Below are 12,405 nucleotides of genomic sequence, written 5' to 3'. Positions count from 1 at the left end.
ATTCTGAGATGTTTGGGGGTTTCAAAAATACAGAATAATAAAAAAAAGATTTGCTTTTCTGGGTGCTGCTTCCAAGCTTCACCTGATTGAAAGGAAACACGGCCCTGACCATCCACTGACAGAGTGCAGAAAATAACAATTTCCTCATCAAAGAGACCAAACTTCTAAAAATCTTTAAATATGATTTCTTTGGCTGCTCATAACCTTTTACAAATCTTACAAGTCATATGGCACTATTCTGAATTACTTAATGATACACTGAAATCATTTCCTGTCCATATAAAACCTTTTGTAAATTTTGTACATTATTAAAAATGTTGGTAAAACAGATCACAATATCAATAAATTTAACCAAACAGAAGCATTTAAATTGTAAAACAGTGTCCTCTGCTGTCCATGGGTATTAATTACATCTTTTCAGAATCCACAAGCTGTTGCCAGTCACATTTAAATGGGACAACTGAACAATATGGCTTGTACTGCATTAAGCAATTAAGGGAAGTTCATATTTCTAAGTCTACAGTAGTCTGAATGTGAATTTTTCTCATTATTCTGTAGCCAGGTTATAATATTTTGTTCAGTGGCAGTGATGAACCTCTAAGCTACTATGGGTTCATAATGGACCTAGATCTTTTATATTCCTTTTTAATAAAATATTTGTGTCTAACATCTTTTTGCAACACCTGCTTTGTAGTTGTGAATCACCATTGCTTCTCTCCTGGTGTAAACAATTCTGAAAACATATCTGATCAGAAAAAGCTGCCCCTTCCACTGTTACACATGTAAACCAGTTCAGTTGACTTATGCTTACTGCCTGCCCCTACGCAAGTTTGTCAGTTCAACCACCAGAAGCCATGTAAAAGGCATGTTTTCTGTGACTTTCTCATTAACCATAATTACTGCTATTTTTATGTAATAACAATATTATTTTGATTTCAGTTTGTTTGTTTTTAACATTGACTGTTCCCCTTGTCAATGTCCTCAACAGTTGAAGTAAAACAGTGTTAAGTTGACATACTTGAAATTACACTTTGGACACAACAATGCATGAACACAAGAATGTGTAGACATATTCACATAATGGTCAGGACAAAGGCATGAAACTGGAATGTGTTTCCATCAGTCTTGGTAACCAATATAGAATCCACAGCATTCCAGCTGTCAAAAAAAGTAATTGATAAGAAAACAAACAAGGATGTTCTGGAAGGGAAGAAAGGAATACAAGGCTAAAAACAAATGTGAACCAAGATGAACCAAAAATTAAACTAAACTAAAAAAAATCTAATATTTTGGCATTACTAAATTATCCAGCCAATGTGTCTTCATTCATATGCCACAGCTTTGTGACATTCACGTCACGTGTTACAAACAATCATTGATCAATGTGTCTAAATTCATAAATACAAGTGTTCTGATTTGACTATGATTTAAGCTTGACTTGTCAATTTGATCACTATTCCTTGTGTTATGTATTTGCAATATTCTATTTCATACTCATAATTTTGTGAAATGTAGGTTTTCTTTCATAAAACTTTATATTGATCAAGACTTTTTCTGTTTTTAATGAAATCTGTGAGGCAGTGAGGCAGAGATGTCAATCTTTATGCAATAGCCAAACATACACTTACATTTAGCACAGTCCATTTTTATTTATGTTTATATTGTACTGAGAGTGACCATGGCAGGCATTTGTATTATGACCATGTTTGCATGATTTTTCTTGACATGATTAGATTGACATTTGATTATTAACATATTGTTGTTAATCACCATTTTGCAACTGGTTTTTGCCATCATGTTGTCTTCTTTTATTCATTGTACTCTTTTATCAGATACTTTCTTACAGGTCAGTTAACTAAAATTAGGCTGTCATCTATTTCCTGCATTGAAAAGAGACAAAAACAACTTACTCTATAGCAAAAACATTCAAATCAAAACCCTCTCATGTTGTCAGAACTGGATAGACATTGCAACAGAACTTCATTGCAATAAATTAAAATCAAATCATTTTAAAACAATGAACAAGCGGACAAGCTGGCCACTGAGGTTTCTATTGTCTTCATAATTAGCACTGAGAACAGCCACTTTCTTACACCTGCCTGTAAATTTGGGCAGGGGAGGGCAGACAGCTGAGGCACCCTCTATTATAACAATTCCCCAAAGATCCTCCATATGGCCTTGGGTTGCTATGGCTACAGACTTGAGATGGACAGTAGGGGTCCTCTGGGGAGCACTAGCATGCCAAAACCCTGAGTCACACAAACAAGCCTGAAACTTGACCAGGAAGCACTCATTTTGACCATGGAACCCTGCTGGCAATAAAAAGCTGAACAAATATCATAGCATGAGGTGGACCAGAAAAGAGCTTCATTCCTCATAGCAAGTCATGCTAATGGAAGGTATCTTGTAACAAGTGGAGGATAATTCTCATGTTCATTGGGTACATCAAGCCAAATTTATGCCAGCCATTCTGTTTGTTAGAAATATTCACTTACCTGCCTCCTCTATACTTCAGGTCAAAGGGATATGAACATTGGAGCATACACATGATTCTTATTTCTGTTTCTCCTGTGAACCACTGTTATTAAATGCTATCCTGCACTCTAGCACAAATTCATTTTGCAACCCTCCAAGTGGATATGATTAAACAGTTCAGATATCTGCTTCTTATCAGTGTGGTTACATTTCAGGCTGTGGTGCTTCCTGCACTGCATGGTAAGGGAGGGCCAGGTGACTGACCATTTCAGGTGCAGATAGGAGGTCTAATATAATCAATGTACATTTACTCTATAGAAAAATCCATGTATACCTTTCAGGTCATCTGAGTTTCCACGGGAGGGTATTAGATTATGTTTAAAGGAGTGCACATTCATATCAGCTTACATTTATATTTTATGCTACAGAATATATATAATTTTTGTCTATGGGAATTTGGAAGTAATCTTTTTTTACAAGATGAAAATACAGCATGCAATTTTTAACCTTCCTATTGAAACCCTCTTATTATGACTCATTGAGTTTTGTTCTTAAAAGGCAATGTAAGTACATGAACATGACACTAGGGGCCACTCACATCAAAGTAAAAGAAGCTACCCCTGGTGTTAGTTTACCATTGTACCCTTATTTCACATGACCTTTTGATTGTTTACCTTCGCTATATGTAGATTGCATTGGAAGGCACAATACACGCAGACCAAAAAACTTCAAATCTAAGAGTCTTTAGATCCCATACAACACCCCCCCCCCCCCCCCCCAATACACATACAAACACACACACACACACACGCACACAGTCAGAAATATCATATCATTGGTGTTTAAATAAATTCAAAAATAGCTATGCAGAGAAGGCAATAAGAGGTGTAATTAATGTGAGACTAGTGGTACTGAATAAATAAATCTGTAAGGACTGAGTGGTGATGTCTCCTATAAAAAAAGCAGACAATGTCCATATCTGAAGATGAAAGAATATGGTGGTGGTCTTGCCAGAGTATTCTATTTAAACAGAGAACATATGAAAATAGTACACTAAATATAAGGTATATATGCCATTTGACAACTGGCTAAATGCTCACAGAAACAGTTTATGTAACAGTTCATTAAGCATTTTCAGGGGCTGGGCACAAGGGGGTAGAAAACTACTAGCTACATCCATTACATTTTGTTCCACACCAATGCCAGGATAACAAATGAAACTTGGCTTTTGTCAGAGTGCACAAGTTAACTTGTGGTAGGACTTGAATAATGTTATGCTCACACTCACTGGTCTGGGAGTGTTGTTAGCCTGGTCTGACACTGTTGTTTGTTCAAATTGAATGGATACACTTATGTTCTATTGTGATGGAAGTCGCTCTGGACAAAAGCGTCTGCTAAATGCATGTAAGGTAATGTAACTCTGAACCTTGGCACTGATGAATTTGTATGATTTAGTTACCTGTATGTCAGCATCTCTACCTATTTTCTCATTGATAGCCCTTCTTGACTGCATATTTGAAAAAAGGATCCGCTATACACAATTAAGCCAATGATAACTTTATCTCCCTTTTGTTTTCACTGGTAGATTCAAACAACTACAGATGTGTTAATGAACTACTCTTTTCATTCCACTGTTTTATAGTTTTATAAATCAACCACAGACAACATACATTAAATATGAGATGATCTAGGCGTGAAAGCTTGTGAAATTCTGAGAGATCGCCTCTTCATTTTTCCAGTTATACCTCTCAAAATGAGGTCTCATAAATCAATCAATAAATAAACAAATACATACATGCATACATACATACAGTACATATATACATATTGGGAATTTAGGACCAAGCAATAACACAGTCCCTGGGAAATGAACTTGGACCCTTTGTCAGCAGACATTTTCAAACACACAAGAGCAGACTTCCCTGTGCCTGCCTAAGAGTCAGGTGCAGCTTTGCATTTATCACCTTCAACATGCCTCACTTTCCTCTACCTGTATGATCTCATTACACAAAGAGGGCAAACAACACCAAGATGACCTGAACCATGGACATACGGATGGAAAATAAATGTAAATGATCATCCTTCATTTACAAACAGCTAAGCTGAGGAAAGCTGTTTGTTTCTCTGAAAACAAGAAAGTGTGGTTTTCTGAAGGCCAATGATATTCACATTTGTTTACTTAACAAAGGTCAAGTAGGTTAAATTACCATGAAACTAAAAATACCCTCACACACTCACACTATATGATAAAGGATTCAAGAAGTGTTGCTGGACACCTGATTGGACAGAATGTGAAACTGGGAGGCCGTGTTATATTAATCTTTTAATAACCTCCTAAAACTTGCCAGCACAGGATGCTTTCAGCCTAAAAGACCATATTAGCCTGTCTACTTTTGTCTTTTAAATGTGACCTTGTGGTTGATGGGCATCACTGTTCATTGAAAAATATGTTGACGACTTTTTGATACTTGTTGAACAAAGTTGCAAAATACGTCTGATGAGCAACAGAGTGAGCATAATTCCGAAAATAATGTATATTTTACTATACGTAGCTGCACAACAATATGGGGGGAAGGGGAGGGGATTGAAGCCAGTAGGGAAGGTTATAACAGTGACAGATGTCTTGCAAATTGTAAATATGTGAGAAAGTGTACCTCTGAAAAAAAAAAAGAAAAGAAAAACGCACAGTCCCAGATTGTATCTCGGGGAGTGAGCGCGAGTGAGTGCAGCTGTCAGTTGCGAGCTTACTCCTCGCTCAGTTCGAGTTAAACCTTGCAGAGGAGTAGAGCGGACCTTAGACTCTCCTGTTGAGAATTCAAAGATTCATCTCTGAAGAAAACCAGGTTGGTTGAATTTTCAGATAACACTTTAGTTTTAATCGAGTATGTTTTGGAACTCATACTTTGAACCAGGTTTTTTTCCCCCATATGTTTTTATTGCGAGTTATGGTAACATGGGGGAGCAGATAGTACAGAGGGTTCTGATCAGAGCTATCCTTTGTTCTTTCCTTCCATGTGCACTTCTTACGTGTTGCCCAGTTTCACCCACAACGTAATTTATTACCTATAATCCGTTGCACCCCATACATTGTATACTATAGTTATTAAGAGGCATGTTGCCTAGATATTGAAAGCTTTCCTTTACTCATTCGAAACAACATGTGAAAAATCTACTCCATCCCGAGGCGCTTCGGTTTCTGGTTCCACTGCCGTAAGATGTAGATAAGCAAAGGTGTGGTTTCTCATAACATACAGTATTAATGTAATATAAGTAATGTTTATGCCTTCGTTTTACTTGATTTAAGTACGTCTAGGGGAACACAATGATTTATGCATGATAATTTGTGCACGTTTTGTCATAACGAGTATGGGAAAGCCATGTGTTAAAATGGCTGTTTGAATTAATCGATGGATCTCGATTTTTTTTAATCAAGCAACAAGCTGTTTTTAAGGATTGAAATTAAGTCCCATGCCTAACTGCGTGGCTTTGTAACTTACGCTCTTTATGATTGCGCTTAATAGTGCAGTTCCCATCTGAGATGACGTATTGTTTTAATTTCTCTGCCGATGTACATCGAACATTCACATACTGAGCACACTCGCGTGCAGAGCATCTGCTGGTCGTTGTTGTGTGATCCTGGGGAAGACGAGGAGAGGGGAGGGGCGGGGATGAGGGTGACATAATGTTAGTGCTTGCTTTTTTTGCTGCCAATGTTTTTTTCGACACATTCACAAATTAATTAGTACAATTCCCTGTTGTTGATTACTGCAACGACAGCTACCTGATTTCGACGTTAGAATCCACGTTAATCTATCCTAGCGGATGAACTTCACTTTGCTGCCATTGAAACAGCGCACCCGCACGGATGTCAGTGTTGAAGGGATAGTCCTCATGCACTCTGCGCAGAGCGACCCGCGACCGCATTTTACACTACCTTGGCTGTTTAAGAATGAGCAAGGATATAAGCCCAATAACTTCAGTCGCCTGTAATTATCTTTATATTGCCGAGTGCTCATACATCATTTATGTCTCAGAACAAACTCGATGAACAAATCGAAACCCTACTTTATTTAAGGCACACCTTTTCAACCCATTGACGCACTAGGTTTAATTTACTTTCTTTCAGGACTCAGGATTAATGTTGACATGTAGCAATATGTTAAACAACCAAGTCATTGCATTAATGCACGATTGAAAGGTTCGTGCTTTACATAGTATGAAACGTTCCACCACCACTTCTTTTTATGTTAAACCACTGATGTTTGGGGGTGTAAAATTCATTCAGTACAGACTAAGCCGATTTAATTAATTGAGTCAAATCCAAAGAAATAATCCAGGCAATTATCTTAATTTGAATTCTTTAGCTACATACGACTGGAACAGTATGACAGACATGTACACAAGGCATTGCTGGTAGCTTGAAGAAGAACCTTGGCTGTATTGAGATGTAATGGATACCACCATCTTGATTGATTAATACACTGAACATGAACTGTTCAGAACTGTCATTCCATTGCCCCTGCACAGCACTACGGACAGCTCAGTTTAAAATTACACCTTTCTGTCTTTGAAATAATTATGTTATCTGAGTAATATACTTTTCCACAAAAGGACAACAGTTCGTTGATGGAAATCATCTGAATCATGCTCTCATTTTGGATATTTGTCCAGTCTTCCTTGATTTGATTGCATAGTCCAATTTTCCCTCCAATACATTCAACTTTGGTTTAATTCTGCACTTACAACTAGGACCACAACATCTACTCCAGTCTTTCCATTTAAACATCCTGGCATTTTTTCTGAATGGAAGCTGAGGAATTTATACTAGATCACTAGCTTGCACTTATATTCACTTGCATACCTCAGGCCTTCAATTAAAAGAGAATTTGGTTGCAGTGGTTTCTAACATAAATTTTCAAAATAACCTTTTTTGCAACAGTGCTTGTGTCTTGCTGTCTTTTGACCTAGAGAATGTTATGTGACAATTGTTGTCTCAAGAAATTTATTCCACATGTAATAGTTGTTATAAATGGAACTGATCATTTTAAACATTTTGGACAAAAGATTCATCGGACAATAAAGTTTTGTAATCACAGGTTAATGTCGTTCACTGCCTGTTGAAGCAGAGCAAACACATGTATGTAATTACAGGTTAGTACATTAACCCCCTCCCATTTCCTAAATTTTAACTCCAATCATAAATCTAGCAAAAAAAAAAAAATCTTTACATACATTATTCAATCACAAATGTGTGTACTTAACTATGGAAGACACTGTACTTACTCACAGTGCACCTATTGCCCTCTTATGGAACAATTTGAATGTGCAAAGGTTTTTTTCAGACATCTTAGATCTGCTTTACTGCACTTTTATCTATACCTTTATTGATATATAAGGAAAGTGCACTGCTTTCAAGGGGCCTGGCAGAAGGTGCACAACAATTACCCTGAGGTGACAACTGACAGCATTTATGTTTTTTCCACTTGGTAATTTAGGCTCCTCCTCTTGTCTGTGACTTCCATGAGGTTGTACAGAATCTCTCCCAATGGGGATAAATGTGTCGCTTAGCCATCATCTGTACTGAACTTGGCACAAAACAATTCCCTCACTGGTAGACTAAATTGAATCCAAATTGACTCTAATTTGAAATACTTTTTAAATTCCTGGGTTGGTAGTCTCTGAAGGCAGGGTGATCCATTTTTGCAGACCAGTATGGTGCTTTTTGGATTCATCTCTACAGATTAGAAGTTTAGAATTTAAGTTGTGTCCTGTGAATAATATACTGGTGGGTTGAAGAAGAAGCTTGTTTTAGTGGGTATGTGTTTCCCTTTAACATGGTTGCAGAGCTTAGATTCATTCTCTCTATCATTGCTAACCCTGGTTCAATTCATACTTACAGGAGACACCATGGGAGGCAAAGTGAGCAAGAAAAAGAAGGGGTCTGAGGTCAATGACATAAAAGACAAAACTGAGGAGGCTGTAGGAAGCCAGGTGGAGAATCAGGAAGAGGCAAAGCCTGAAGTTGCTGCGGACATTTCTGCTGAGCCCACAGTGGAGGCTGCGACTGTTTCACAAGAGGTTTCATCATCTCCAGACACCACAACAGAGGCATCTAAAGAGGAAGTAGAGCAACCTGCACCTGAACCCCAAGAAGCCACCCAGGCCCCTGCTACAGAAAGCCAGGAGGTGACGAATGCAGCATCAGCAGAAGTCCCTGTTGTCACCTCCACTCCAGCTGAGACAGAGGAAGCCATGAGCCCTGCAGCTGAGCCAGCTGCTGATGCTCCAGCAGAGAAAATGGAAACGAGCCCTGTGCCAGCAGCACCTGAGCCCAAACCAGAGACTGTTGCTCAACAAGAAGTCACCATTGAAGAAAGCCTCACAGCAAAGATAGGCGAAGCACCTGAGCCCATTGCAGATGAGGTACAAGAGGTGGTGACGGAGACAAAACCTGAAGAAGGATCTGGCACTACAGAAGCTGAAAGTGCTCCAGAATCCATCCCAGAGCCTGTGCCTGAGGGTGAGACGGAAGTAACATCTGAAACAGTCACACCTGCAGCACTTGAAGATAACCTTGAGCATGTACCCCAGCAAGAAGTCAAAGCTGAAGCGCTAAGCAGTGCTCTGAGCTCAGAAGCACCAGGTGAAGGCCTACAAGACCGTGAAGAGGCAGCTTCTGCTGTAGCAACAGAGCCAGTCCCAGATGTGGCTGTTTCAGACTTGATTACTACTATAGTCAGCGAGACGGTGGAGGCAGCTGACAACACTGCAGAGGTGCCTACCCCCTCACCTGCAGAGATTGAGGCCACGGCTAATCCAGACGTGGCAGCAGATGATGCCGGACCTCTGAGCGAGGAGGTGAAGATGGAGAATGGAGACTGTGAAATCGCTGACTCCTCAGAAGAGGCAGCCGGGCCCGCCACACTTGAGCAGACTGGAGAGTGTCAGGAACAAGCACCAGACCCAGCTTTTGAAAAATTCACAGAAGAATGCATCAATGGAATTGGCATACCTGACGAGCCTGCCAAAGAGCAATCTGACTGTGAATTAAAGAAGGACTTGAACCTGACAGCTGACACAGAGCTCCCTGGAGCCATTGGTGAGATGGCTGAAGCCGTAAGTGCCGCTGTGAATCAGGTTGTTGACCTTGTGTGAAAAACTAATATAAAATTAATTTGATAACAATACTTATATTTTAAAAAAACACAGGCTTCTGAAAATAAATGTTGAAATGCCTATTATGGTAACTCAGGCCAAGGAATTTCTGGTTAACCAAAAAAGAAATACAACCACTGAAATCAAAAGAGAAGGAACAAGGAAATGAGTGTTTGCTTTATGTGAGAGAAGCAGGCAGTGTTTGCAGTGCGTAAAGTGGAAAGCCAGTCATTTTGAGAGATGCCTACTGAAAACTTTAAACTGGACAGCACAACAAAAACTGGACACCCATATTGGAAATAACAAATGGAATGAATAGTCTTGTCTTTGTGTCTCATCCTGTTGAATATTAAAAATGGTTTATTGGTTTAGCATTTAATAGTATATAATCTAATATAGACTTTCGCATATCCTTCCCTTAACTCTGTAAAAAAAAAAAATAAAGGGAGAAAAGTGAAATTTTCACGATGGGAGAAAAACAGTGAGGAATGTTCATATTAACTTGACAGCTTGGCTTAGAAAATAAAAAAGATTGTTTTACCTTAAATATGGGTCTTGCATTTCTCTGCATTCTTTTGAAGAGCAGTGAGGTTTGGGATCAGTCTAAAATATCATTAGATAATTACAATGTAATGGTATATTGATGTCAATGTGTAACCACATCACATATTCATGTTGGACCTTTTGTAAACATTTAATCTTACAATGATCTTCTTGAAACAATGTGTACTGGTGGCAAATTCATTAATTTAATGCCTCATACAAGAATGTTGACAACTGTTATGTAATGATATGTGAGTGTTATGTAATGTGTCATGGAGTTATGTTTTCTTTGGCTGCCTCTAACTGCAACAAGTTTGAACAGCCAACCAAAGCACATCCTTGAGTGAAAGGTTTTCTACAGCTTCTTCGGGGCCTAGATTTATTTTTTTTTTTACAGTAATTGAAACAATATTAGACAGCATATTGACTCACACAACAACTGGATTAATCATTTTCATGACTTGATTTTACTGATGCTATTTAAAAATCTGATACTATTTAACAAACTACAGTATTCTATTGACTTAGCAGCATATTATTGTATGCTGAAAGTTAGTTCTGAAGGGTTTCATGATTATATTTTTTTAAATAGATGCAATTTGACCAAACAAATGTTGCGTTATGTCTAGATTGGCAGGATTACTAGTTGGAAGAATACAAACCTGTTAATGCACACAAAGGTCTTTCCTTCTAAACTGGCCTTTTTTCATTTTCCTGTTACATCAGAGCACTTATCACTCTGACTCCAACCGTGGTAGCACACACAACATATAACAGGCAGTAGAAGGTGGGGAAATGGAGGAGGGGCACATTCTTTCTGGAGGAAGGGCTTTTCTGGGTGGAGGGTGGGGTTTCTGGGTTGAAAGGAACGAGTGCCTGTTCAGCATAAGGGAAGACTAGATTGCTCAGAGGAATGCAAAATTCTCTGTCCAGGTCTCAGAAAAATTCTAATTTCTTAAGAGCTAAGCTCCAACAGACAAGCAAGGAAATAGGCAAACACTACAGAATTTCAGTGGCTACACTGCAAAAAATCCAAATCTCACCAAGCATATTTGTCTCTTTTCAAGTCAAAATACTCTAGACTTAATATAAGACACAGTCACCAAACAAGCAAAATTTCCTTGAGCTACAAGGACTTGTTTTTAGACAGTGCGTCTTGAATATCTGTGTATTTCCACTAGTTCCATTGGCAGATTTTTTCACTTATTACTAGCAAAAAACACCTTGTATTAATTATTTTATTTCTTATTTTTGAAGGGCTATTTTTTGCAGTGTACAAGGAAATATTTGGAAACATTTTTATTCATATTAATGTAGACTCATTCACCTGAGAAATGCTATGAAGTTCCACGCTCCTTTAAGAAAGACCAGAGACTATTTCTGAAAGGAGTACCATATATTAGCATGAAGGCATAAAAGGTGTGGATAGTAATGAATCCTTTAAAATAAACAGAAGAAGAACCGAATCAACAGAGAAATATTTCTATGGTTATTGATAGTCTTTCATCAGGCACCATACTGAGTTTTCACAGACACAAAGTAGAAGTTTGACAAACAAACTCTCAGTTCTTCAGATTTATGGAAGGAATATTCTAAAATACTTTGGGGATGGATGGAGGCAAAAGCTCATTTTTTCCTTTTTTTTGGTTTGAGCTTGTTCTGTGTCAAATGTCAGATGTAACAGACAACAGAAGAACTTGACCTGAATCTGAAAATTCTGCTGTAGAGAAGTCTTTTACAGTAACACAGCATCAACATGTATACAGTGAATAGTGTTTTTTGCTTGTCGGTGTGCAAGGTGACTTGTGGTAATTGCAACAGGATACATTTAATTTTTAAGTATGAAATATGATGGTAGAATATTATCTCTTATTTCAACATGTTTAAAGTTATTGGGTCACAATTACTTCTACTAACAGTTATTTAAAAAAATCTCAAAAGAGTTTAAATATTATACAGGCCTTGCAGTATACAGTGAGCTAATTATGTAAAGATCAAGTTTGATTGTTTGATGAGGTTTGATGAATTTTGCCTTAAAACTGTGCTTTGTGCTTTGTTAAGATTGATACAAAGAATCTTTTAAATAAGCAGTGGAAGTTGTTCAATCCACAATACCAAATTGTAACCATTAATTGCAAACGTAATACTTGGAAAAAGAAAGGGAGGGACATGTCTGTAAATGACTGTTTTACCACCAAGTCCACATTGTTTGAGTCTGTCTCAAAGGGATAG

The 12,405-nt window shown here is 38.0% G+C and overlaps 1 protein-coding gene across 1 annotated transcript; it reads left to right on the top strand.

The window, feature by feature from the left end:
* Positions 1-5,243: 5,243 nt before the first annotated feature.
* LOC118782338 (fibrous sheath CABYR-binding protein-like) lies at positions 5,244-10,177 on the top strand. Its single transcript, XM_036535653.1, has 2 exons — positions 5,244-5,318; positions 8,375-10,177. The coding sequence occupies exon 2, from the start codon at positions 8,383-8,385 to the stop codon at positions 9,628-9,630; it is 1,248 nt and encodes a 415-aa protein (XP_036391546.1). The 5' UTR covers positions 5,244-5,318; positions 8,375-8,382; the 3' UTR covers positions 9,631-10,177.
* The last annotated feature ends 2,228 nt before the right edge of the window (positions 10,178-12,405 follow it).

The sequence above is a fragment of the Megalops cyprinoides genome, chromosome 8, assembly GCF_013368585.1.
Source record: "Megalops cyprinoides isolate fMegCyp1 chromosome 8, fMegCyp1.pri, whole genome shotgun sequence".
Classification (NCBI taxonomy): domain Eukaryota; kingdom Metazoa; phylum Chordata; class Actinopteri; order Elopiformes; family Megalopidae; genus Megalops; species Megalops cyprinoides.
This window is presented reverse-complemented; position numbering and strand designations above follow the sequence as displayed.

What these genes read in the sequence shown, in the direction of transcription:
- LOC118782338 (XM_036535653.1), top strand. Translation starts at nt 8,383, where the DNA reads ATGGGAGGCAAAGTGAGCAAGAAAAAGAAGGGGTCTGAGGTCAATGAC.